This window comes from Rhinichthys klamathensis, unplaced genomic scaffold (assembly GCF_029890125.1).
Source record: "Rhinichthys klamathensis goyatoka isolate OS25496 unplaced genomic scaffold, OSU_Roscu_1.1 h1tg000310l_1, whole genome shotgun sequence".
Taxonomy (NCBI): domain Eukaryota; kingdom Metazoa; phylum Chordata; class Actinopteri; order Cypriniformes; family Leuciscidae; genus Rhinichthys; species Rhinichthys klamathensis.
Genome location: NW_026606828.1, coordinates 826206 through 853175, shown reverse-complemented (window position 1 = coordinate 853175; position 26970 = coordinate 826206). Strand labels below are relative to the sequence as shown.

Sequence of the window (26970 nt, the reverse complement as noted above, 5' to 3'; positions counted from 1 at the left end):
TAAACAAACAAGATGACATGTAAATAAACAAATAATAATTTTTGAACTCTACTAAACTAGTACGGAAAATGTTTGTAAAATAATTGCAACAGAAAAATGAATGTATCATCATCATTTCAGATCAGACAGATTTTGACCTTGTGATAGATTTTATCGGTTGTTCTTTTGCCCGAAGACATAAAATACATTTATGTATGTGTTATATATCAATTATAATCCAGGTATGAAATTAAAGCTACACGTACAATTCAATTTCAATATAATGCTTTTTCAAGAGTAATCTTCTATAATATGTCAAATTTTAACATTTCACTCACCCAGTGGTCCTTTGAACATCACTGTACCAGGCACCATTAGCACATAATCCAACGACTACATATATTGACCCTCTTTAATCCCTTGCTGTATGATCAGCTCTGTGTAAACAGCATTGTGATATTGTATGCAAACTTATTGCAATATTACCCATGCAGCCGGACTCATATACTGTCAACAATAGTCTGCCATCATATAAAATCATGTTTTTGCCATTACGAAAATATGTGCGATAAATACCTCCACGGAATCCAATGCTTTCATACAACAATTGTATTCTTACAACATGTATTCAGTTCCACTTTCACTTCTGCTAAACTATCCAAAAATGTTCATGAGTAAATCATATTTACTGCAATCCTCTTTCACTTTTCCGAGTGTTTTTTTAGTGGCTCTTCCTCCCCTTGTCGAAACAGCCAATACACTGTAAGAACATAAAGGGCAAAACATGCGATGAAGTCATAATAAAATGCAGCAACCAAAAACACTATCAACAAAAATATGTATCCAATCACCCTTCTCATATTATCATAGGACAGAAACTCTTTCCACCACAAGACATTACGGGGAATGACATGCGTAGCTCTTTCCAGCTCCATAATGTACTCAATATTTGTTAAATCTTCTAGGGAACTATTCGACTGGTCCTCATCCACAGACTCCGAGATTGAAGGCATAGCTAATGGCCTTCCTTTACTCATTGAAGGTCTTTTGCCGTAACTTCCACTCATTGTGCCTTCTCTGAATACTGACTGTTGTGAATTCCTCAGACTGATCAAGTACAGCTCCATCTCGTCATCAATCTGCGATTCTGTTGAGGTGTTGTCGTCAACATTTTCAAGATCTCTGTTCATTGAGTCTTTCGCCTGGCAATCCATGTCTTCCAGCATATTGTTCACATCATCAGTAGTGTCCCGGTCACTGTTCTCACTTCCACGGCACATACTCTCTTCTTTATCAATAAATTCAATGAGGTCCCAATCCTTCTCCATAGCTTGCATACTTCCACTGAGTTCAGTATCACTCGTTTGAGATGATTCTTGCCAAGATGCAGCAGTTTCCTCACAAATCTCTACTCCACTGTTGAAGTGCCTATCCTGTTTTTCTGAGTCCTCAACTCCACCTAGATTTTCTATTTCGTGTAAGTCAATGTGATGTTGTGGCAATGATTTAACATTCCTGGAACTAATAATCTGCTTCTGTTCCTCAGAATCTCTTTCAACAGACAGCAAATCATCTGCATCTGCTTGTTGTTTCTTTTCTCTCTCAGTTTCCATTGCATCCAAGTCCTCTTCATCATCTATGTATTTCAAATCATCTTCAATGTTCATTCCCCCTTCTCCTGCACCTTCTTGTTCTTTTGGTTCTTGGTCTTTCTCCTTTTTGTCTTGTTCCTGCTTCTCTATCTGCTTTGTTTGATTTCCAGTTCCCTCTTCCAGGCTTTCATAATTTTTCATTTTGTGAATTTCTTCTTTAATAACTAATGTGTTATGTTCTCCATCAAACTCAATCATGCTTGAGCTCTCTGTCTCTGAAGTCTGTAAAGCAAAACCTATGAGCATTTGTTCCTTCTTTTCATTCCTTTGACAGCTCTCCAAAGTATTGCTCATATTTATCTGTGTGTTCCCCAATTCTGCATATGGTTCGGTTAGCATGGCTGTTGCTAAGTGAGACAGTTCTTCAGGTTTTTCAATGTTCAATCTCATCTCACAGCAATCCGGCTCTGATTTATCATCAGAGGAACCCAAGATGATCCCTGAAGTAGGGAGCATTGTGGGGTCTTCTGGAGATTGGGCAAGAATGCAAGAGGGGCTGTTTGAATACCTTGTTCGCACTAATATATTCTCCTCATTGGTGTGGATATTCCCCTGGTTTTGTGACATTTCGATTTTAATACTAGAAATCTGATTGTCCACAGGTAATGAAGTTTTAAAAACTGATGTGGGTGATGAAGGATGGATCTGTTTAGGTAGGTTGTCAATACCGGACTCTATTGTTTGATTTGTAGAGACTAAAAGTTCTGATCCTTGTAGGGGAAATAAACATGGACTTTGGCCAAGATTACCCTGGAATGAAAATTCAGCCGAAGATAATGGTACAATTTTACCTAGAGGAGGATCTGGCTGTTCGGATGTGACTTTTGGAAGATTTGTTTCAGTAAATGTATTGTCTGGTGTGTACTTATTTGGCTCAGAAAGAGGATTTTTGGTTGGGTTTATTGTAAGTTGTGAGTTTTGTTCTGCTGATTCTTTGCAGACGCCAACACTAATATCATGTACGGTCTGTTTTGTAGAAATGCAAGACTCTGGCCAAATGTCTGTGGTCTCAGCGGCCGTGACCGCTGTTAAACTCTCATCCTCCAGTTCCCTTAATGGCTTATCTACTTGTAATGTTTTCCGAAATAAGTCTTTTCTCTCTGTTTCCATGCTTTTAAAAACCTGATGATAAAGCGGGGCTACAATGGTCCCAAATGTGAAGCCATGAGAAAATGGCTGAGGCTGAAAAAAGTTAGTAGTTTTCAAACTCACATTCTCTTCTGGTTTTCCGTCGCTAATATTCGTGTCCTCATCCATCGTGGAGCTCAATGCCAAACTTTTAATTCTTTGCTTAGTGTCCTTCTCAAAGTACTCCCATGCTCTTTCAACATTCTTGCAAATAGACAAGTCAGGATTTTGGCATACAGGAAAAGACTGTTTGATTGAAACCTTTTGGTCAGTAAGGTCCTCAGTAATTTGGCTGTCTTCCAAGGCCTCAGAAGCAGAGCATGCAATTGATTCACCACAGTCTTCTAGGGGTAAATGTGTGTGTGCTGTGGATAAATTAGTCTTGGTGTTGATCATGGCTTCTTCATGTTGTGTAAGAGCTTGGCTGTAAACGTCAGCGGAATATCCACTATACTCTGCAAATTTTAAGGACTCATCTGAGGGTGATATTTGGTTGCATGTTGGTGGTCGAGCAGTTTGTGTTGATTGTGGACTACATGATGTCTTCTCCAGCTCTGATGCATGTTCCTGCATGCTAGTCTCTGCTGTAACTTCACTCTCTTTGGTCTTGGTCCCTTGTTTTTCTTCTCCTCTCTTAGCAAAGTGCTCCTTGACTTTTGCTAATCGCACAGCCCTTCTTTTGCTCCTTCGGCTGCGGATTCTGCTTATTTCCTCCTGTTTACAAAGAGGTAGATGTGAAATATACTGAAAGAAAGACTATCTTCAATAAATAAATTTAAGTAATAAAATATCTAAAGATCTTAGGAGTACATTTTCAACTTTTAAGATAAATTGATTGAGAGATTGACTTGGAGTTACTTTTAACTACGTACCATACCATGATGATCTCAGAGTGACCCTGAACAGCCTGACCTATCAAGTTACTCTAACATTTGTCAACGCCTGGCAAGTGAATGTCATCAGTGACCACATGACATTCATAAAGAGTAGCGTGTCACAGCCCATGTTTTATAAAATGTAATACAATGTTCATCCTCGTTGTCGCTATATAATTATAAACATCATTAAGTGACTATGAATTAATCTTTGGTAAACTATAAAAATGTATAACTCACTTCTAATTCCATGCTTTCCTTCTCATGTTTTTCAGAGTTTTCTTTTAGAGATCCTGGGCTAGTGGCCTTTAGATTTATACCTGAGAAAACAAAACATTTATTTATCAGAATTTTACAGTATTTCCAAATCTAGTTGTAAGTCATTTTTGAGGAGGTCAGTTACCAGGAAATTCCTCATTATTTGTTGCCGCAACAGTTGGAGCAGAGACATTTGGGCTGGAAAATTGCAAAAAAAAAAAAATTATAAGTGATGTAAAAATGATATATGTGCTTAAGAACTGGGGGGAAACCAGTAGCGTTCCTTAATTCATTGGGTGCGTCTTTAGTATTGTAGTTTTATTCATGTATTAACTCTTAGTTATCAAGTTTTTTAGCACAGTAAAAAAATTATAGGATCAATTAGTTATGACAACATGTTTTTACATTGCTTTTTTTTAACAAGTTATACAAGATCCAACTCATTTTTAAGTCAGATTAACATAATTAAGGTTGAAATTGACTTAAATATCCAAGTTGATTGTACTTAAAAATTGAAGGCAACAACTTTTGTCTTTTGTTCAATATTTTTGAAATATTTCATTTGACATTCTTTGCTATGACAGATGTGTTGGAGACCCCTCACCTGGTTGTTTTTAGACAGCTTTTTCTTCTGTTTTCACACACATTTTGAGGTTTCTCCTTTATTTTTTCACAACAAAACAGAGAGTAGTTCTTTTCATTATTGTTTGCCCAAAAAGTACCTAAAGATGTGTCATATCGCAAACAGAAGTCAACCCTCGCACCCTCTTCTCCGAATGGGGGTACCAGTGTGATCTTAAAGGAGAAACAATCCGACCCACTTTTGTGTGACCCAGGTACGTACTCTGCCAACAGATCAAAATGACTTCTCCATGAATCTAAAGAAGTCCGTACATAGACCATCTTATCAAAACACACATCTAGCACGCGAACGATTCCTCTTAGGGTTGAAGTCCCAGAAAGCAGCTCCAAACTTTTCAGTTCCAGCTTCTGCTCGTGAACCCGCAGGTCTAGCTCCTCTGCGGTCTGCGGAAGAGTGAAGAGAGGAAGAATGTAATACTCCTTATCTTCATTCAAGTCACTCTCCAGAGGGCCTGATGGTGCAGTTACTCCCTGAGCGTCAAACTGTTTCACTGAGACGAGACTCAAACCGAAGGCATCAGCAAAGGACACTCTTCGGCTGCTTGAAGGGGGAGGCAGGGAGTCATCAGAGGACACTGAACTCCGTCGTCTAGGTATGGGCGAAGTTTTGGGCTTGATCCCTTCGAGACCCAGTGACTCCTCATCCTCATCCCAGGGGAAGGTTGCTGGCAAACTCAGGAGGTTAAAGCTGGCCCCAATGGGGCTGTCCAGCGCTCCCACAGACTCCATCAGGCAATGTGGGACAGAGTGAGAGGAACTCAGCTGGTCGGCCAGCAACTGACGTGCTGTGACAACTTATGGAATCAAGTTACATTTGACATTGTAGGGAAAAGCCAGCTCTATTTTTAGGGCAGAAACATCTCGAACTATGCAATCAGAGCTCAGGGGAGCAATGCAAAAATATGTCACATACACACTTCCAACAAAATAACATTGTTCTGCATACACAGACACAGCAAACATATCATTGTCTTTAAGGAGATGATCGGGTTTAAAAAGTAAATGATGGCAGAATTAAAATTTTTGGGTGATCCTTTTAATCATTTTAGTCAGTTATACACATGCTAAATTGCAAAAAAAAAAAAAAAAAAGAAGCATGTGCTGTTTTAAAGGCTTAGGCTTGTGGTCATTCATAAATATTCATATAAGTATAGGCCTATTTCTCTACATTTATACAAGCACTTTCTCATAAAATAAGAGTAATATTGTACAAAATTATGACTTATTTATAACCAAACTTTCTTCTTTTGCTTATCAGTGGTAAACTAAAACCATGACTAAAACTCGGTTTTTTGTCAGAGACTTCTATTTTGTAACAGAAACAGGAAGCTTTGTAAGCAAACCCCTGAATGGAACAACTCGGTTTACTTCTCTTTATAGCTATGGCTTTCAGAAAGCACAGATCATGGGGATTTTTAAAAAGTACTAGGGCACCAAGGAGAAACAAAAGATAGAGTGGAGGAAAAGTCATTTCTGTCTTGCAAACCACTTGAGATTCAACGAGATTCTTGTCACTAGACAAGCAAACTTCGCTGTCTTTCTTTGCCTTGCTTGTTTTGTCGGAGCCATACTCTCTTCGTCCTCTGTACAGCTACATTACCTCCATCTAGAGGCAAATTGAGGAAATGTTTTCCCTGCTTCAAGATTGAAGGCCAGAAGTTGTTCTCCATGGGGATTCTCCAACTACCGAAGATGCAGAGTGATGTGACTGGAAGTTTGATGAAAAACTTGCTAGAATCCTGGACTTGACACCATAATTCATTAGCCATTGGGTATGTAAGTGAATTCCATTTGGAGAAGATAAATGGATGGGTTTCTAATTCTTACCGTTACCCCTCACTGGACTTTCTGAGATAACCTTTTTTAAATTTTCTCCACTCAGTTTGAGTTTAAATTCAGTATTTTAAAAAATATTGTTAAATGTTTAATTTAGCAAGGTCAGGTTTTATTCAAACTATGGCAGAATACAGTGTTCCATTAGAGAAGCATGCAAGGTAAATATCATTCTAGTAGCATATTATGTTCCCTTGTTGTATTTTCTTTAACCTTTAAAGTGAATAAATGTTTTTATTTTGTCAAAATGGTGATGATAATGTCGTATACATAGTACAATAGTAAAAGGAAAATGTTATAGTTCACTTTACATTTGTACACTCTCACAAGCCTGTAGTGTTGGTGAAGAGTGAGATGAATGAAATTACCATAGCTTTAGATGCATATGTTTTCTTTTAAATCTGATGATAGGTTACATTGAGACACCTCTATGTTCTTAATACCTAAACACAGAAAAACACAAAGCAGGTTTTACATATTTCACATTTCTTTGCAATAATTTAAGAGTATTTAAAGGGGTCATATAATGGTGCATGCACTTTTACAAGTTGATTGTACTGAAATGTGTGTTGGCTGTGTCTGTACACAACCATCATATAATGAAAAAAATCCATCCAGTGGTTTTGTTTTAATCTCCTTATATGTTTTCCCCTGCCTCAAATCGAGCCATTCGACCGTGTGACGTCACAAGCTCGGAAGCCCCTCCCACGATTGTTGATTGACAGGAGCGTCTCAACACAGACCCGCCCTCGCTCATGAGAGAGCTGTCAATCATAGTCTGCGCGGCGCGGACCAGCGCGGTCATTGTTGATATGCTGGAGCACTGTCTATGAGCAGAATGGCGTCTAAGCGATTGTGTGTTCTGTTCTTGGGTGTAATAACGAACACAGCAGTCATTTTAATGTTCCTAAATCCGAACCGCTGAAGACGCAGTGGCTGTGTTTGTTTTCGAAGGGAATATTCCCCACGAGCAACGTCAATGCTTTCATGTTTGCGTGAATCATTTCTCACCAGACTGCTTTATAAACGAGGATCAGTATAAAGCTGGATTTGCTAAGCTGCTGCTCATGAAAAATGGATCGGTAGCTGCTACCAGATATTCGTGTTCCTGCTGAATCTCCAGAAGAACGGAAGTGAGTGTAACGTTTTATTAAACTTTATATTAATCTTTGCAAATCGCTAGCTGCACGCTTCACAATGAATGTGTCTAAGGTTTACACTCAGGGTACATTACGGCATGTTTTCTATGTATGACGTTCTCAATATAATTCATAATCCCACGTTTATACTGAACAACGCGTTATGGTTATTGAGTTACAAATGGTGTACGCCAGAGCCGGCTCTGGTGTACGCATAGAACAGAGGGGCAGAGTCAGCAAAGCTCATTATCATTTAAAGTCATATACACTGAAACGGCGTGCTGAAAACAGAGCTGTTTTTTACCAGGTAAAATAAGTGTTTTCTTACAATACTAATGAGAATTTTTAATTAAATTATATTACAAACTTTTAATTTAGACCCTAAAGAATCATATTAGCTTGTACAAAAATGGCATTATATGACCCCTTTAAAAAACAACAACATTTATCACCTGTAGAAACTCGGTTTGAAGGGGCCGTATTTGTTCAAGCCCATGTATTTAGCTTGATCGTCGGTGAGTTCAGTCAGGTGTGCGTCAAATGTTTGAAGATGCAGGCTTGCAACATACTCATCTGGTACACAAAATAGTGAATCAGATGTCATTTTCATTCAAATATGATTCAATGTTTCATGAAATATGGAATTCTAGAAGGTGCCTCATGTCCATTGCATTTTTTACCCAGTTTCTTGGGAAGAAGGTAGACATCTTGCTTGTAACGGCCATCAGGGGCATTAAAGAGCTCGATCAATGCCAAAGCCTAGAATGTAAACCGAAAACTAAGCATGTAAACAATTTGAAACTCAACACTTGCCCAGGTCCATGCTTCCCATGTCAATTACATTCTGTTGTACTAAATACAAATGTACTTTAAAAAGTTGTATTGTTTCGTCCAGCTAGTCTTTAATGTTTAGGCTAAGCAAGAGTGGAAGAACTTCAGCCTTTAGGCTATAAAACCTCATTTAAATTCATGTATTAGCAAACTGCGTCATACCTGTGTGGTGGCTGTGATGGAAAGCACGTATATGGGTACAGTGGAGGAGCTTAGATTAAGGACACGGCCCTGGAATCAAACGGGGTAAAACAGTAACCTTGCCATTAACGTTAATGACAAATATGCCATAAGGGTTGTAACCAGAAAATGTAGATTATAGCTAAACATTATTTACGCATGTAGGACAACATGTTTCTAGATCCTTTGTTGTTCTTAGTCTTATGCACAGCAATTTCCCTTGAATGTGTGAGGCTGAAATTTATTATCAGATTATTTTAATTTAATATCGGAATTATAAACACATTGGTTTGTAGCACAAATAGTTTTATTGGGCTATATATATTTAAAAAAAAAATAGCTTTACTTTTGTTTTGTTGTTATAAATTATATTTATTTAATTTAAGTCTTGCACATTCACAGGAGATAGCTTACATCTGCATTAAATGGTAAATGGATTTCTGTTTTATATTTCTCATAGTATTCATTCACCTCAGCTAGAAGAACAATTCTCTTTCCATCAGGCCAAATAATGTGATCCACTTGCGCTCTCACATGCTGCCATGCTAACTCTGGGGTTCTCAGACTGGTCTGAAAATTCAACAGATAATACAAATGACAAGAAATGTAAGCAAATTAAATTACAAGCATTCAATTGTAATCACTAATCGTGCATTTTATCAGGTCCTACAGCCACTTACAACATCGATTTCTGTATTAGAGCGTCCCATGTTGCAGACAACGCAGCCATTCTTCATTAGGTCCATGTGTTCCCTCACAACAACGTTTTTGTTTCCTGTGTAGAGTTAGTTATCAAAGCAAATAACATTACTAGTACAGTTATGAATTGTTTTATTTATGATATTGCGCAACTTGCCTGTGCAGGTGATGACAATGTCCACTTGGCTTACAATATCACCTAGTTTGGCCAATCGTAAGCCATCCATGCTAGTCAAAATAGAATTGTCTGTCAGGTGTGATACTGTGGAACATATATGTCATGCTAACTCTCTGGAAAGCTTTTTTTCAAATAACTAATGCTTACCATGCTTGTAGGGCACAGATGGGGTCGATTTCGGTCACATACACAACAGATCCCATCGCTTTCAGAGCTGCAGAACAACCTTTTCCCACCTGTGGGCATCAATATTTACATTTACACACAAAACAGAGGCCGATACTAAACGAATCCAGGTTACAGACACTGTTATCAGGTATCATATTGACAATAGAAACAATAATTTATGTGAATCAGGAACTGTACCTCTCCGTATCCACATATAGCCACCTGCTTTCCGCCAAACATTACATCAGCGGTCTTTTTAAGACTGGGAGTATAGGAATGAGGCAGAAAGTAGACTAATAATATAAATACTGATAATTTAACATTTCTAAGTAATTTAGGATATATTTATATATAGTGTGTGTGTGTGTGTGTCATCATCTTACCTATCCAGAATGGACTCCCTGCAGCAGTACAGGTTGTCAAACTTCTGTTTAGTGACAGAGTCATTCACATTTATGGCTGGCACACATAGTTTTCCAGCTTTAGAGAGGTGATGAAGCCTGATATATGTGATGCAAAAAAGTTTTTTTACCATTTGCAAAGCTGTAAGTTTCATTGTGCAAACACCTGTGTAAATTTGGTGCTGTTTTCTCCTTAATATGGAGTTAAAGCTTGGAATATACATAACTTTTTATGAAGAGGATTGTCCCTTTTAATCCACATGTGACAAATGACTAGGTTTAGAAAGTGACTCAACCTGTGAATGCCGGTGATACTTTCTTCAACAATCCCCTTGACTTTCTTGAGGAGGTGAGGATATTTCTTGTATATCCAATGTGTCATATCTCCTCCATCATCGAGGATCTAAAGAAATAAAAGGCCATTAACAAACTTCTATTTGCAGGTGAAAACAGACAAGATAAGATAACACTATTGATTCTTGAAGGGAAAGTGGTCTCATTTCGTTGAAGTGAATCCTACCATGTTTGGCTCCCAGCCCTCCACATTTACACAGTGATCAATACACCACCAGAAGTCATCCTCAGATTCTCCCTTCCATGCAAAAACGGGAAAATCTGCCATGGAGAGCAGAGGACAAGACGTGGTACAAAGCAAAAAAGGTAACTTTGCAGAAGCCAACCACAAAATTGAACAATGAAGTATTTAACTTAGGTCTAATTAATTGTTATTAGACAATTAGAATAGGAGTTTATGTTTTACCTTGCTCTGCTAAAGCAGCTGCCACTTCATCCTGAGTGGAGTAAATATTGCAGGCTGCCCACCTGCACTGAGCCCCTAACACCATCAGAGTCTCCAACAGCACCTATTGAGGGAAATATATAAAGATTTGGGGTTGGTAAGATTTTGTTAAAGAATTTAATATATTTTAAAATGTAATTTATGATGGCAAAGCTGAATTTTCAGCATCATTACTCCAGTCCTCATTGTCACATGATCCTTCAGAAATCTTTTTAATATGCTGATTTGCTGCTCAAGAAAAGTATTATCAATGTTGAAAACAGTGTTGCTTAATATTTTTATGTTCAAAAGAATGCCATATATATATATATATATATATATATATATACTGTATATATATATATATATATATATACACTCACCGACCACTTTATTAGGTACACCTGTCCAACTGCTCGTTAACACTTAATTTCTAAGCAGCCAATCACATGGCGGCAACTCAGTGCATTTAGGCATGTAGACATGGTCAAGACAATCTCCTGCAGTTCAAACCGAGCATCAGTATGGGGAAGAAAGTTGATTTGAGTGACTTTGAACGTGGCATGATTGTTGGTGCCAGAAGGGCTGGTCTGAGTATTTCAGAAACTGCTAATCTACTGGGATTTTCACGCACAACCATCTCTAGGGTTTACAGAGAATGGTCCGAAAAAGAAAAAACATCCAGTGACCGGCAGTTCTGTGGGCGGAAATGCCTTGTTGATCCCAGAGGTCGGAGGAGAATGGCCAGACTGGTTCGAGCTGATAGAAGGGCAACAGTGACTGAAATAACCACTCGTTACAACCGAGGTATGCAGCAAAGCATTTGTGAAGCCACAACACGCACAACCTTGAGGCGGATGGGCTACAACAGCAGAAGACTCCACCGGGTACCACTCATCTCCACTACAAATAGGAAAAAGAGGCTACAATTTGCAAGAGCTCACCAAAATTGAACAGTTGAAGACTGGAAAAATGTTGCCTGGTCTGATGAGTCTCGATTTCTGTTGAGACATTCAGATGTTAGAGTCAGAATTTGGCGTAAACAGAATGAGAACATGGAACCATCATGCCTTGTTACCACTGTGAAGGCTGGTGGTGGTGGTGTAATGGTGTGGGGGATGTTTTCCTGGCACACTTTAGGCCCCTTAGTGCCAATTGGGCATCGTTTAAATGCCACGGCCTACCTGAGCATTGTTTCTGACCATGTCCATCCCTTTATGGCCACCATGTACCCATCCTCTGATGGCTACTTCCACCATGTCACAAAGCTCTAATCATTTCAAATTGGTTTCTTGAACATGACAATGAGTTCACTGTACTAAAATGGCCTCCACAGTCACCAGATCTCAACCCAATAGAGCATCTTTGGGATGTGGTGGAACGGGAGATTCGCATCATGGATGTGCAGCCGACAAATCTGCGGCAACTGTGTGATGCCATCATGTCAATATGGACCAAACTCCCTGAGGAATGCTTCCAGCACCTTGTTGAATCTATGCCACGAAGAATTGAGGCAGTTCTGAAGGCAAAAGGGGGTCCAACCCGTTACTAGCATGGGGTACCTAATAAAGTGGCCGGTGAGTGTATATATAGGTTGGGGGATATGGGAGTTGATAGGGTTTTCATGTAGGGATACACCAATATGAACATTTTATCCCATACTGATAACCGATAATTCTTTATATTTGTAAGTCAATAACCGATATATTGGCCGATAAATCTAAATCCAAATTTTTATATAATTTTTGAGAACCTGGTTACAAAAACAAAAGTCTTACCATTAAAAGCCATGTCCCAAGCACACAATTACAATATTCTCATTATAATTTTATGTAGCCTATATGACAGACTTGCGCTGCACATGTTTAACTGTACAGTATTTTCCAATCATATTTCAAGCAATTCAAAACCATCATGGCGAACAGTTCGCATCTGAAGTGTCTCAGCTGAAGGAAAGAATCCATTATTTATTGGATTTTATATATATCGGCCGACTTTTATTAGCGATAGTGGGCGATATATTGTGCATCCCATGTTTCTTTTGTGCTGCTGATCTTGTATAACAGGTTTTGTTTTTGTATTTGTTTTTTTCTGTCTGGACGATATACAACCAAAATGATATGAAGAGATTGCAGATGACACTTACAGCTGTCTGGGCTGTGACGTGGGTACATCCCACTATTTTAGCCCCTGACAACGGTTTTTCTCCTCGAGCAGATTTTCTTAAGGTCATCAGTGCAGTCATCTCTTCAACAAATAAAAGTACACATACATTAATTATATTTATTTTTCACATAGCTGGTTGCATATGCATCTGTGTATTTCTTGCTTATATGTGTTATCATATATGCCTACCATCCTCAGCAAGCTCTATCTCTCGGCGGCCATAGTCTGCCAGCTTGATGTTTTTGACGCAGAAGTCCCTGTTCCCTTTGGAGTTAATCTGCAGCCTGTCTCGAGGAGAGACTTCATCTTCTAGATTTTCTGCATCTGAGTCCCCTGAAAAAGTGAGAAACAAAATAAGGAAACTGGAATCACGGATTGTGATGAAAATCCAAAGAATGACTAAAAACATTCAAATGTTCCAGTTTGAATTAGCCGGCATCTACCTGAGCTGTTGCTGTCTGTAGAGGATTGAGAAATAGAGTGGGACAGTGAGCGACGGCCCGTCTTTGTTAATCGACTGTTGAATTCTTGCGTCTGCTCAGGATACTGGATTTGCTAAGGGAAAAACAATTATATGTATTACCGGTATATCTTATATATATATATATATATATATGTGTGTTTTGGAGTACTGCAGTTATGATTAGAATACTACATACAAAAAAAATATTTTTTTCTTTTTATATTTTCTTTTTTTATGTAGTATTCTAATCATAACTGCAGTACTCCAAAACATTTTGATTTCTCAGTATTGTCAACTTTTTTTCAAGTTGAGAATATAAATACTGATATTTGAATGCAAATGTTACCATTCATTCTGTAGAGAACCAAAATCTTAGGAAGATTTCTCAAAATAACTGAAGCATTAAACTATTTATCTTAAAGTAAACTCATATCTAATAGTAGCAATATTAGGACAGGTTACATGTGCGGAAACGTAGATGGTTTCAAGTACAGGCAAGAGATCTTATAGAGACCAGTTATAGAGTAGCTATCACTTGCTTACTAACTTACACACTAAACAAACAAAGGAAACCTTGAAATTAAACACGTCATCATATTTATTCATTTGTTTGTTAAGGCTCTTTGTCTTGTCTTTTGGCAAAATGCATTTATATTTAAACAAAATTGCTGACTCTGATCAACTATATTAGCAAGTTAATGAAAAAAAGTGAGCGCCATATAAATCTTCACTCTAGGGTTAGAAATGTAAATGATTGTAAATCAATAACCCCACTCAATACAAAATGACTCAAATGATGAATTACTACAAACTACAAATCACAAAAAATTGATCACAAGCATCAGTTTCTTATGACCCACTTCTAACAAAAAGTAAATTGCAACTTCTGATTTTAGAAATACCTTGAAGTTAAGAGATAAAACAGCATCTTTTGATTCCCTGTTTTTAGTGAGACTAACCAGGCTGTAGACTTTCCTCATGGTGTCTGATCCGCTTGAGAAATGCGTAGAAAAACTCCCACGTAGGCATTTAAAGGCTGAACCACAACAGTAATTGTTGTGCCATAATGTTTAATAAGCGGGCTAGAGAAGCATGGGTCCACTGTCAGATGAAATCCTACACTGTGAGAACTAAGCCTTTACAACAGATTCTCTCTCTGTCAGCTCACGCGATTCGACAATAATTAAAGTCGGTGAGGTCACAAAAGTTCCTACAAGTCATTTATTAATTCTGGCCCAGTGCCACTCAGCTGCTACTGTATAAGTCAAGTGCACTGGTCTGTGTTCAGCCCTCTGTTCAGGGTTGTTAATGATGATCAAGAACTGGTCATTTGGTTACACGTCATTTAGCAGGCAGGCATGTTTGATCCTAAATGACATTGTGTTCACTTTCTAAAGGGACAGTCCCTTTGGAGCAATCGGGTCAAGTGTCTCGTTCAAGGGCAAAATGGAGGTAGGGCGACTCAAACGGACCTCAGATTTCCAGGGTTTAAATCCACCACATTTAGGTTACCAAACATTTACTCATACCTCATGTGGTATAAAACAGCCAGTTCTCGCAGAGACTGTCCCCAATTGCATACACTAAGTGTGTAAGGATAAAATAGGGAAGTTAATGGCTCTCAGATTCAAAGCTTACCCTTTCCAGTGTTTAAAACCAGAAAAATTAGGTTACCAAAGCCTAATATGAAACAACCAGGTCCCTTCAGAGACAGTCACCTTGGCACAACTTAGGGTAAAGTTTTTAAGGACAAAATGGAAGTAAGGGAACTCAACAACTCTCAGATTCATGGGTCTCCAATTCTGTGCACTCCAATGACCAACACAGACAATTTCCGAATCTGAGTAAAAATTGAATTGAATAATTCCCGTTGAAACAACCTTGTTGGACAAAATGGTGCTAAAGGTCCTCACCAACTCTCAGATTCTCCTTTTCCCAGGTTTAACCTCAGCATTTCTATCCATTCCTAAATCTAACCCCTTCTAAATCTGGTATGAAACAGGAAATTGACTGTTCCGTTACTTTAGGGACATTCTTGTTAAAGCAACCTGGGATCAAGTGCTTTGTTGAAGGACAAAATAGTGGCAAAGTGTGAGATGCCAGAAAGGTTTGAAACAGGAAATTGAACGCAGTAACAAGTTTACATGGAAGTCTATTCTTACATCATAATGCACAGCACTAAACAATACTTTAACACCCTTTGTAAAAGCACTTATTCAGCCCCGGTAGCACTTACTCTTTTTGTTCTTGGCGCTTCATTGACCGCTCCATCATTTGCATCGAACACTTCCTCGCTGTTCTGCATTGGTACGAGTGCAGGCCGCCTGTTGGTCGCTGCCTCCAGCATTCTCAATAACTTGGAGCTAATTGTTGGCAGTTGTGAGGAATCTCCATCTTCTCTTTCCAGAGCTGAAGAAAATGCAGCTTCGCCATTATTGCTGCTCTCTCCTATGCTTTCATTGTCTTCCAATGGTGGAGTTGGAAACTGAATCTCTGGTTCAGTGTTGAGACTGCTCTCCATTTTCAAGTGTTTGGTTGAGTGTTGAAGTTACAGACAGTTGCTCTTTTAAACAGACGTGGGTCGTAAAATATAGTATAAACATTGCCTTCGTGAAAACTAATTGTGGAAACAGAGGCTGTGAATGACATGGGGGTAGAGGAGGGTTTTCAAGAATCTTTGGGATTGGTTTACTATTCTGTTTGATGCTGTTAAACCGTGGTGACTTCTTCTTGGTTGATATTGGGCTCAGGGTTTTATCAGTTGTACCATCTTATAACTACAAAACCATTCAAAAGTTTGAAGTTGGTAAGTTGTTTTTTGGTGTTGTTGTTTTAAAGAAATTAATATTTATTTTATTTGGCAAGGACAAATTCAGATTCAGTTGTAAAGTAGTGCTTGTACACCATTATGAATTATAGAGTGATGGTGCTTTTTTTAAATTTCAGACTATCATGAAAGTAATAATGTTTGAGGAAAGATTTGTTTACAGGAAACTCGCCTGTTGTGTTGGCTAAACACTTTGACAGAAATCATGTCTCCTGAGATTAAGGTCACCCCATTTAATAGGTTTTTCTTCTGTTTTAGTTTCATTCTGAAGTGTAACTACAAGCTAAATGTTCATTGCTAACTTCTAACAGATTTAAGGCTGAGATTTTAAAAAAAATAACACTGACTGATCCTTAAGACTCTCCATTTTAACATGGTAGCCTAAAATGTATGGTGGCTGCCCCTTTTTATTGCACATTTTAAAGGCTTATTGATACTGTCATAAACAAACTGTCAATTTAATCTGCCTCTTTTTTATAAAATGAAAGATAATGGACAGCTGCTACAATTCTCTCTAGTTCATCATGTCCAATGAATGTGGGGCAATTCCAGTGGAAGTAGGGGAAGTAACGCCGCCTTGTGGTGAGTTAATTCAGTGCCGTTTGGAACTGTGCTGGATTGTTTGCCAGTAAAGAGTATTTTGGAAAATAAGTTTTACAAATGTTTAAGCTTCTATAACACATGCATATATGCTCTGCAGACAACCTTACTACTGTTTTTCTATGTTTTTTTATTTTAAAAAAAAAGCTCTTAAAGCTGCAGTCCATAACTTTTTTGTGTGTTCGAAATGTTCAAAAATGTATATAATAACAGAGTACATCAAGAATCAATTTTCCACACCGTGTTTTTGCCTTATCCTGAACCACTACGGAACACCTATAATAAGTGTTTATATTCAGACTATTTTAGACTGGTATACTCCTGCGTGACTCGTCATACATAAACAGAGAGAAGTAGCTCCGCTTACAATGTTGTTCCGCAAGACGCATGCAGTTCTGTTTATTAACCGCTAGAGCGCCAAAAGTTATGGACTGCAGCTTTAAATAATGCATATAGCACACTCCCATTCTCACAAACCTGCAATTTTCCATGTTGGCATATTGCTGAATACTTCCAACAGGGGGAGCAGTCAAACAATTAAATATATAAATATATATATTCAAATTACAATGAAAAGTTATATAAAGTAGCAATTTTTCAGATTTTTTAATTGTAGTTTTAGATAGCAAAACAAATAAAACAAAACTGCTTTAATGTCTACTAAAGTAGTTTTTTTATTACATAAAGTGCAGCATGAATAGTAAGTCAAATGCCTAATTTGATCATATACAATTTCATGTAAAGAACAAAAAAGAGAATATGATGTGTGAAGTTTTAAAGTGAAGTGTATTGAAGTAATTATATGTTGTTCTCACTTAAACTGGTATTTGTGAATAGTTTCCATTTTCACTTTAAATTTTCCGTTAAGACTAAAAGAGCCTTCAACAGTTCAGTTTATCAGTTATTAAACAATACAGATTATAAAGACATTAATGGGCTTAAGCTGAATATTATGTTCTTACTATTTTGCACATGTAGATTTGCTCAGTAACATTGTTTAGTTGATTTTTATTGATGTGCAACCTGTACATATCCGTTTAAAAAAATGTGTCTTCATGACCCTTTAAGGTAATGGTGTTCTTAAAGGTACGTGTCATTTATCCGATCCTCACAGTGACCTTTGAACCGTTCGTGGGTTCATTATCTCTTGCCTGGCTCTGATGACACACTGAATACAGATAAGAAATCCAGTCGTGATTTTGTTCCCATGGAAACATTAGGGAGCATTAGCCAGCCAATGAATGAATGGCACAGTGCTATTGTGTGTTATGGTGGCAGGTCAAACAGAAGGAAGTCTTGCCACCCCATGGCACTGTAATAAAGAAGGCCACACCTATTTCTGCTCTGGTGTATTGAAGAAAGCAAAAGCATTGCCCTTGTACCTGGTTCCTGCTGTACTTCAGAAGACAAGACCAACTTCAGCGGATTAAAAAAGTATCAGGTAAGCTTTAGAATTTCATTTCAAATATGCATGTTCGAGCAGACTGTTCATAAAGAAATAATGTATCATTCAGGTTTCTAGTGTCTACTTTGACATGGATAAATGACACGCTTGTTCAAACATTCCACGTTTGCACTGCATTGCTTAAGAAATGTTATCCACAGTCTGCAATTCACTCAATGGTATTTCTGGCTTGCATCATTTAAACACTGATTTAATCTCACAATAATGACCAGCTTGCTGTACAAAAAAGTAAGGGATTATTATACAGGCTTTTGTTAGTTTTGCCGACGGTAATTCTCTTGTTTATTTCACATGATTTCTGCAGTGCAAAGTATCCGAGTGGAATGGTTTAAACTGGGGATTTTCATCCCAACTAAGACCAGTGAATGCTATGAATCTGTCTCGAGGGTTAGGCCTAATTCTGTCATATGGTGAATGTAGGTTGACCCATTTATTCCCAAATATTTTCCAGCTAAATGAGCACATGTATTTTAATGCTTGGAGTCCAATGAAACAAAATACATGCCTTTTATAATGATTTAATTATATTTATATTATTTTGGGGGGGGGGTTTAAAACAAGAGAATGACAAAATAGGGTTTAAGAGTTCCCCCGCGGGTCATAAATTCGACCACTGAGGTGTGATCATGGCAGAGAAATCTTAATACTATATTAATAATAGACCCTTTAAATATTATATGGTCGTTGTATGATATACATGTTTCCTTTTATGGAGCTCTGAGACAGACGTCATATCATACAGTATCTGGTCATGTGACTTACAAAAACTAGAATCAAAAGTAATTTGATTCACAAATTGTTACTGGTAGAGTTAAATGGGTTAAATTTATAAGATTTGTGGGGGAAAATTGGGAAAACTTCTAGAATGTGATAACATATTTAAGCAATATAGCTTTGCTTGTGGATTTATTTGCAATTATACACTAATAGTCACGGCTAAAATGTGTTTTACAATGCAGCACAGCCCTGAGTGTCTTGCTTTTGTTAAATATAACAACATTATATAATATTAAGGAGATTTTTATTTTATTTTTTTAATTATAATTTAAGCAAATTCGGGCCATGCTGCTAGAAAATATAGCCCCTGCCATAACAGAACCGGAACCATCCGTTTTAACTAAAAAAAAAATCAGTCAAAGTTGAACTTGTAAGGCTCCTGGGTGCAGTTTTCCTCAGGTGAAGCTGTTCATATTATCACAACCACATAAATGATTTCAACCTATATCTAAACAACCATATAATGTATGCAACTGGGCCACTCACTCACCATCCTCAATCCCTAGCGCGCATGCGCATGCTGCAGACGTACGGGCGTGTGTTCATTCACGTTACAGGTGAAGCTGCGCCAATGAGCTTCAAAGTCACGTACATGGTTCAAGTGTACTGTGACTGTCAATTTCTTCGTGGTTAACAACACATTTACGATCCCCCTTTGATACCTTAGTTACTCATTAAGACATTAATACAAATTTCACGACTTTGGGACCCTAATGAAATAAATGTAGTCATAGGTTGTTGCCTGGTTTACTGAAAGGGGTGGGAGAAGTTGCACTGGTCTCGGTGAGATTCTGAATCATCTTGTGCTGCTGCTGCTGCCTAGAAGGGGAGGGTTGACTCGGACTGCTGCTGTGTTGGGAGAAGGGCAGATTTCCACAGCATACCCCTGCATCCTCTAGTAATCCCAGTGTCTATCCTTCTGTCTTTCCAATCTTCAATACCGCATTCATCTGGAGAGATCTCGTCTGCTTTTTGTAGGGTTAAAATGGCAAGCAGCTTCGCACGGGTTTTGTCCAGTAAGAGGAAGGTGGGCATCTTGTCGCTGGTCGGCGCGGGATCTCTAACCGTGGGATTCTTCCTGAATAGGGAGCATGTCAATGCAGGATCGAACGTCAGGAGAATCTATCCTGCTAGGTAACTACAGCCATACCCGTCTCTCATAACGACAATATCGAACGGAAGACAATGAAATATTGTGATGCAATGGCACACAAACCATGTATTGTATGCATAAGTGAGTGTCAAAAATGTTCATTAATAGGCAGGAATTATCCAGTTCCACGGTCGTGTGGCGATAAATAATCATGTTATATTATATTATTAGACCTTTTTAATGTTGTATTTTATATTGTATATCTAAATACTGAATTTAATGTCTTTTAAACACAGGTATTAAATCTCGAATGAACCGTTATTCATTTTCACACCTTTCATGTGTAAGATGCTGATGAATGCGAATAAAGGTTTTGTTTATTTAGTTGTAGTTTGCACGCATACATGTCTCGTAATTTCCATTGTATCAATAAAAATCTACGTGACGTTCTAGAACGCGAAATAGTCAGGGTCAGAACAAACACCAGTTAGTAGCTCGATAGGTTTAAACGCGCTCGTCATATATATAAAACATATAATAACTCTATAATAAAACCATGGTTAATTTTCAGCTCACTTGCTTTTGAGACACAAAAAGCTTTTCTTTTCCCCTACAGTGCTGAATATCCAGATTTGAGGAAGCACAATAACTGTATGGCCAGTCACCTGACTCCTGCAATATATGCAAAGCTGTGCGATAAAGCCACTCCGAATGGTTACACTTTGGACGAAGCTATCCAAACTGGTGTGGACAACCCAGGCCACCCCTTTATTAAGACAGTAGGAATGGTGGCAGGGGATGAGGAGTCATATGGGGTGAGAGGATATTATATATGACACATTTGGCATATTTAGAGATCAGCATTTTTGGGGGAATATATACATCAAACATGTTTTGTGCAGGTTTTTGCTGACCTCTTTAACCCAGTCATCAAAGAAAGGCACAATGGGTATGACCCCTGCAACATGAAACACCCCACTGATCTGGATTCCAGTAAGGTATGTGGGAATGTTTTAGTTACACACATACAACATTAACAGTAGTAGGGTGATTCTTGAACCATGGTCACTTTTATGTCCCAAGAGGTATTTTTGTTATAAGTTCATATTAGAGCACATAAAAATATTGACAATGTTTTATCATGCTTTTACAATTTATTTTTGATACTTTTTTTAAATGCCTTTTTAAATATAGTTTATATAGAATACTTTTATTTATTATGAAATGTATATTAAATACATATATTTTAAAATTGTGTATTTACTTTAGTAAAAACAGTTAATTATAAGTAATTACAAGCAACACTAAACTAAACACTAAGTACTTGTTGTTAAATAATATGACTGTAATTACATGTGTAATTTGTGTAATTACACTGTATCAAGGGCACACAAAAATAGTGCCGCCAAAAGTACGGCCAATATGTTGCTATGCAATTAGCCTTGGCAAGTTTATTCTAAAATGTGTAAAGAAGACAGCATGAAATGAAAATCCAACGCATGTTAGATCTTATTGTGAAAGATTTGTGACTTTAAAATGTCATTTATACCACAAAATTACAGTGTGCACATAGTTGAAGAAACAGTTACCGGTATATAATATCAAGATTGTTTGCCATTCATTTGCATGTTTTTAAATGGTAAAGCAGGTCACAAACACAAGCCTTAAAGTTTCAAGTTACTTCCTACTTTCGTCCCATCAGATACGGGGAGGCCTCTTTGATGACAAGTACGTGCTGTCGTCCCGAGTCAGGACAGGTAGGAGTATCCGAGGCCTGAGTCTGCCGCCGGCCTGCACCCGTGCCGAGCGCAGAGAGGTGGAGAGGGTTGTGATTGATGCCTTGGCCGGCCTAAAAGGAGATTTGGCAGGAAAATACTACAGCCTCACTATAATGACCGACCAAGAGCAGCAGCAGCTTATTGATGTGAGTATATCAGAAATCTCATGATATGCCATTCGATGCTGTTGGCTCAACACAAAAGATACTCACTCTGACTTTTTGTTTTGCTGTATAGGATCACTTCCTGTTTGATAAGCCCGTGTCACCCCTGCTGACATGTGCAGGCATGGCTCGCGACTGGCCCGACGCGAGAGGCATTTGGTGAGTGTAACTTTGCGAGAAGATCTAAATGGGTGCTGGAGTGCAACAATGCCTTCTGACAGGACTGCATTACACCCAGAAATAGTCTGAAGCAACCTCTACCGCCTTATGCTGTGTGGTCTGATATCGATCACGGAGTGTAGCCATGGCTCACTTACATCTCCTGCATTATTCATCCTCTTTTTTTTCCTCTTCTTCCTCCTGCCTGCAAGGGAAAGTGTGCCAACGTTGCCAGGCTTAATTTGGACATTATCTCAGAATCAGATTTAATACCCTGATGGTTTTTGAGCTTACATAGCACTTCTGACGGCATTCAAATGAAATAAGGTCACGCATAACTAGGTTTGGAAACCAAGAACAGGTGCTTATTTTTAACTCTGCATGAAACGGAAGTTGCGATAGTCTTTTCTTTTCTATTTTGATTTATATATCCGAGTGAAACAACTTCTTGAACAAGAAAAAATGTAGGGCGGGACTTGATTTTGTCCATCTGGATTTGATTGGATGGTTGTGGTTTGCTATTGGTCGATCTCATGTGAGTGACAGGTTGATCCCGCCCTCGCTCCAGTAAACACATCATCAGAGAAGAGAAGAGATGATGCTGCAAGAGGGAGGGGAAGTTATTTTGATTAAAGATTATATGGGAACATGGATTATAAACAAAATAATGAGGTCCATTGTTTAATATAGTCTTGCCATCTATAAAAAAGAATGAAAAGTCATGAAAGGTCTGTGTAAGCTTTACATTTATAAATTTTACGCAGTGCAATTTATGAAATGCAATTTAATAATCATTAATGTAATGAAGAACCAGAATCGTTAAACCTGCTTTATTGTTCTTTTAGGTATTATAAGGACTCTTCTCATTAAATATTCAAATCTATCATATTCAAATCAAGTGTCGCCCACTATTTTGTTAATGCACAGGCTGGGGATCTCTTCAAAGTTTCGTTCAGGCCAAAAATGTTCAAAAAACATTTGTTGTCACATCCATATGTACACGCCAAAAACTGTGGCCTCGATATTTCTGCAATTGATATAGAATAAACATGCCTTTCAATTCCAGGCACAACAACGAGAAAACCTTCCTGGTGTGGATCAACGAGGAAGACCACACTCGTGTGATCTCCATGGAGAAGGGGGGCAACATGAAGAGGGTCTTTGAGCGTTTCTGCAAGGGTCTCCTAGAGGTGAGGTCATGCATGTGTACGTGTGTGTCTCTCAGTCACTGTTAAATCTGCACAAGCCTCCATTATTTATCCAGCAGAGATGCTGCAGCTGTGTTTACTGCAGCTCAGAGCAATGCCCTTTTGTGGACAAACAATCATCCTCCAGGCATGCATCTGTGTTTAGGCCCATCTTAGTCTGTTGCTTTTTCTAAAAGGAAATCGTAAATATACGTTGTATGTTTTATTTTTGACCCTCTTCTCTATTGTTTTAGTTCAACAGATCACTCTTGTATTATTCTCACAAGACATTTTCAATTTTGTCACTCAGGTTGAGAGACTAATTCAGGAGAAGGGTTGGGAATTCATGTGGAACGAGAATCTGGGATACATTCTCACCTGTCCGTCAAACCTGGGCACAGGGTTACGAGCTGGCGTCCATGTTAATCTTCCTCGCCTCAGCAAGGTCCCTGCTCTAGAAATACATGATTACCTTTCTTTCCTATTTTGCCCATGCCATGTTAATAATTTTGCACCTTGTTGGGCCTATGCATGGTAATATTAATGCATTTAGTGAATTTATGTATGTATTTTAATACAGTATTTTTAGGTGTTAGGGTGACCCACATTTATGTTATATCATGTCTGTTGTGTATTCACATTAATAGTTGATAGATTGTGTAACAATCCATTAAAACCAGTGTAATATTTTGTGCTATGCATGTTCATTATGTCTTTTCTATTGCAGGACACTCGTTTCTCTAAAATCCTGGATAACCTGCGGCTCCAGAAAAGAGGAACTGGAGGAGTGGACACCGCGGCTGTTGGAAGCACTTTTGATATTTCCAATCTGGACAGGCTGGGTCAATCAGAGGTCAGTGGTGTCAAAGTGCAGAGCACCAAAAAGAATAAATATATTTTAAGTTCTGATAAAAAATCTGATAGTGATATCATAAATCTATACTGTTTTAAATTAAATAGAATATATATATATATATATATATATATATATATATATATATACACACACAAAATAAATACTGGAACCACACTATATATATATATATATATATAGTGTGGTTCCAGTATTTTTTTTTGTGAGTAAATGATGACCTATACCTTGAAAAACTGAGAAAATGTAATTACCTCACCATGACCTCTTGTCTTTATCAAAATGTGCTCAGGTCCAACTGGTTCAGACTGTGATAGATGGAGTGAACTATCTCATTGATTGCGAGAAGAAACTGGAAAAAGGACAAGACATCAAAATCCCTGCCCCCATCAGCCAGTTTAAATAGAATGGCAGTGTTTCCTAGCTCCTCCTTTCTCCTGGCTCCTCCCTCTTGTGTGTTCCTTCCTCCTTCAATATTCCGCTGATACTGATCCATAAGCATGCCTCTGTGTTACGTCAGACATACCACACTCCAGTATAAAACAGGAGTGAATGTATACTTCATCATGATTGTGTTGATGTGGCGCTATTGATTAGTCACATTGTAACTTGAGTGTGCTGCAATAATACTATAATAGCCATTGTCAAGAATTGCCTCAGGTGTCAAATAATTAAACAGATGTTTTTGTCAAAGATATTGACGATAAAAAATTGCTGAAGGATATTGGAGTGTTTTATTGTGTTTTACTGTACATGAAAGTAGGCAAATGCCAAAACTACCACTGCAATAATTCACGTTTAAATGTGCTCAGTGATGTTTTTAGATTGTGCTGACAGTTGTCACAAGTCTACACTGACACCTAGTGTTGTGGATGAAGCATTGTAGAACTGCTCGAGTCAAAGTCAGACATGATTAACTTATCGACCCACTCCATGTAATATATATATATATATGTGTAAAATATATACAGTATATATATTTATATATATATACCCTATCACTGTTCTCAGTGGACTCAGCATGAAGCTTTGTGTCAAGGTGACAATTGAGAGTGCCATGCTCAGTCACTTTTCCTAATTGGGTGGTATCTGAGGTGAAATTACAAGACTTGCACATTATGTTAGAATGCTCATATTAGAGAGAAAAATCATACAGACTAAAAAACTTTTTTGGAGGAAATATATTCAGGAAAGCATTTTTCCCTACTTATTTTCCACCTTGTGATTTTTTTTTCACTTCGTTGGTCACAGCACAATTTTGTGTTCCACTGAATTAAGAAGAGCTTTGGGTTTTGAACAATTAAAGTAAGGGTAGGTAATTTTTCGGAGAGATCCCACCCTCCATTCAGAGGTCTCCAAAGCCTTGCCTTCTACAAAACACATGAACGAGTACAGCAAGGAGCAAACAAAAGCATTACGAGAGACGGCGTTAAACTAACTCATGACTCAAAGCACATAACATTACAATAATAATGAACATTAATAACTTGAGCGCTGACCTGTAACACCTGACTGCTGCAGATTTTTTTTGGCATTGATAGTGTTGCCATTGAAATGCAGAAATTTGAGTCACAAACCTCTCAGAGTATAACGTCACAGGGTTCCATCTCTTCCAAATTACAGTAGCTATGGCTTGAACGCAGCATAAGCTCATTGTTTTGGTTCAAACGTCTGTCTAACTCTACATAGCATGAAACGCACCAATGACGTGTGATGTTTGCGCGAGCAAATGCATGGTATGGAAATACATGTTGACAGGCAGGTATGAGATCGTATCATTGCATTCGGTCCGACATTGGACAAACATTTTATGGTCCTACGCCTTCCGCAGACGAGATATATAGGCCTACATATAAATTAGACCGCTTAACTTAGTGATTGCTATCAGGATGTGAAGAGACTTTCAACCAGCATAATAAAAAAATGTTTTTGGAACAAATCACCTACCCTGCCTTTAACATTTCTTTATATAATGTAAGAATACTTACATAGTCACAATAAGGCAGCCCACCATGGATCCAATCGCAAAGTGGTCCATGGTAAAAATGCAAGAGTGTGGTGCATCATGTAAATCTCTGAAAAAGAAGATGAGCACATTGTTCACATCATTGACGCCGTGCTGTGCTATCATTCTTCTCCTCGCCCTCGAGCATTTGCAGTAAATCACCACAGAGAGCGCCACAACACCAGGGCCCACACCCTCCTCCATCCTCCATCTGCTATAGGTGAACAATAAACAACTGATATCAGCTCTCAGTGATATGTGTCGCTCCCCGCTATCATAACAGTCACTTTATCAAATGTTTACAGAACAAGCGGGAACCCTGTGTGCCTGTAGCTTTCTGTATATCTGTTCTGTGAAGTGACAGAAAGTCTAAGGCCTCCTCAAATCGTACAGTGTACATCTTACAACTAGGCATAGCTAGACAGACCTTCTAGACCAGACCATCATGAGACAGCGCTCATAACAATAATAAATGATATTCGACTAAATACAGATACAGGCAAATTATCAGTGCTGGTACTATTTGATCTCAGTGCTGTATTTGACAATGTCGATCAAAACATACTTCTTGACAAGCTGGAAAACTTCAGATCAGATGTGCTCCAACAGTAGCCACATATTCAAATCCAGACTCAAAACACATATGTTTGGCTGTGCATTTACTGAATGAGCAC

At 38.2% G+C, this 26970-nt stretch overlaps 4 protein-coding genes across 10 annotated transcripts; 1 reads left to right on the top strand and 3 right to left on the bottom strand.

Annotated features, from left to right (window-relative positions):
- Positions 1 to 230: 230 nt before the first annotated feature.
- On the bottom strand, positions 231 to 4141 carry LOC130104484 (uncharacterized). Its single transcript, XM_056271045.1, has 3 exons — positions 4038 to 4141; positions 3875 to 3954; positions 231 to 3473 (listed from the first exon to the last, which is right to left on the bottom strand). The coding sequence occupies exons 2-3, from the start codon at positions 3884 to 3886 to the stop codon at positions 681 to 683; spliced, it is 2805 nt and encodes a 934-aa protein (XP_056127020.1). The 5' UTR covers positions 3887 to 3954; positions 4038 to 4141; the 3' UTR covers positions 231 to 680.
- Positions 4142 to 4429: 288 nt separating this feature from the next.
- On the bottom strand, positions 4430 to 5522 carry LOC130104436 (protein phosphatase 1 regulatory subunit 3A-like). The gene has a single exon (XM_056270979.1). It carries the CDS (start codon positions 5261 to 5263, stop codon positions 4493 to 4495), a length of 771 nt encoding a protein of 256 aa, XP_056126954.1. The 5' UTR covers positions 5264 to 5522; the 3' UTR covers positions 4430 to 4492.
- A 1206-nt stretch (positions 5523 to 6728) lies between these two features.
- ahcyl2a (adenosylhomocysteinase like 2a) lies at positions 6729 to 15994 on the bottom strand. 6 transcript variants are annotated; one of them, XM_056271002.1, is made up of 17 exons: positions 15607 to 15991; positions 13351 to 13462; positions 13097 to 13240; positions 12888 to 12988; positions 10724 to 10826; positions 10484 to 10578; positions 10260 to 10366; positions 9946 to 10062; positions 9761 to 9824; positions 9542 to 9630; positions 9374 to 9444; positions 9198 to 9292; positions 8989 to 9087; positions 8500 to 8568; positions 8187 to 8265; positions 7959 to 8079; positions 6729 to 6810 (listed from the first exon to the last, which is right to left on the bottom strand). In XM_056271002.1, the coding sequence occupies exons 1-17, from the start codon at positions 15889 to 15891 to the stop codon at positions 6804 to 6806; spliced, it is 1758 nt and encodes a 585-aa protein (XP_056126977.1). In that variant the 5' UTR covers positions 15892 to 15991; the 3' UTR covers positions 6729 to 6803. The 6 variants fall into 6 exon arrangements, with proteins under 6 accessions (XP_056126977.1, XP_056126979.1, XP_056126981.1 ...); XM_056271004.1 differs by lacking the exon at positions 15607 to 15991 and adding an exon at positions 14273 to 14520; XM_056271006.1 differs by lacking the exon at positions 15607 to 15991 and adding an exon at positions 14330 to 14519.
- A 2100-nt stretch (positions 15995 to 18094) lies between these two features.
- On the top strand, positions 18095 to 25015 carry ckmt1 (creatine kinase, mitochondrial 1). 2 transcript variants are annotated; one of them, XM_056271024.1, is made up of 10 exons: positions 18095 to 18238; positions 20018 to 20173; positions 20749 to 20947; positions 21035 to 21130; positions 21835 to 22056; positions 22148 to 22233; positions 23300 to 23423; positions 23731 to 23865; positions 24148 to 24273; positions 24584 to 25015. In XM_056271024.1, the coding sequence occupies exons 2-10, from the start codon at positions 20025 to 20027 to the stop codon at positions 24695 to 24697; spliced, it is 1251 nt and encodes a 416-aa protein (XP_056126999.1). In that variant the 5' UTR covers positions 18095 to 18238; positions 20018 to 20024; the 3' UTR covers positions 24698 to 25015. The 2 variants fall into 2 exon arrangements, with proteins under 2 accessions (XP_056126999.1, XP_056127000.1); XM_056271025.1 differs by lacking the exon at positions 18095 to 18238 and adding an exon at positions 19836 to 19937.
- The last annotated feature ends 1955 nt before the right edge of the window (positions 25016 to 26970 follow it).

What these genes read in the sequence shown, in the direction of transcription:
- LOC130104436 (XM_056270979.1), bottom strand. Translation starts at nt 5,263, where the DNA reads ATGGAGTCTGTGGGAGCGCTGGACAGCCCCATTGGGGCCAGCTTTAAC.
- ahcyl2a (XM_056271002.1), bottom strand. Translation starts at nt 15,891, where the DNA reads ATGGAGAGCAGTCTCAACACTGAACCAGAGATTCAGTTTCCAACTCCA. An exon ending in AAGCGCCAAGAACAAAAAGA is followed by an intron (nt 13,463 to 15,606) that starts GTAAGTGCTACC and finishes TTTTTCCCTTAG; the next exon opens with CAAATCCAGTATCCTGAGCA. An exon ending in AGGGAGTCCATTCTGGATAG is followed by an intron (nt 9,825 to 9,945) that starts GTAAGATGATGA and finishes CTATACTCCCAG; the next exon opens with TCTTAAAAAGACCGCTGATG.
- ckmt1 (XM_056271024.1), top strand. Translation starts at nt 20,025, where the DNA reads ATGGCAAGCAGCTTCGCACGGGTTTTGTCCAGTAAGAGGAAGGTGGGC. An exon ending in GGGATGAGGAGTCATATGGG is followed by an intron (nt 20,948 to 21,034) that starts GTGAGAGGATAT and finishes TGTTTTGTGCAG; the next exon opens with GTTTTTGCTGACCTCTTTAA. An exon ending in CCCGACGCGAGAGGCATTTG is followed by an intron (nt 22,234 to 23,299) that starts GTGAGTGTAACT and finishes TTTCAATTCCAG; the next exon opens with GCACAACAACGAGAAAACCT.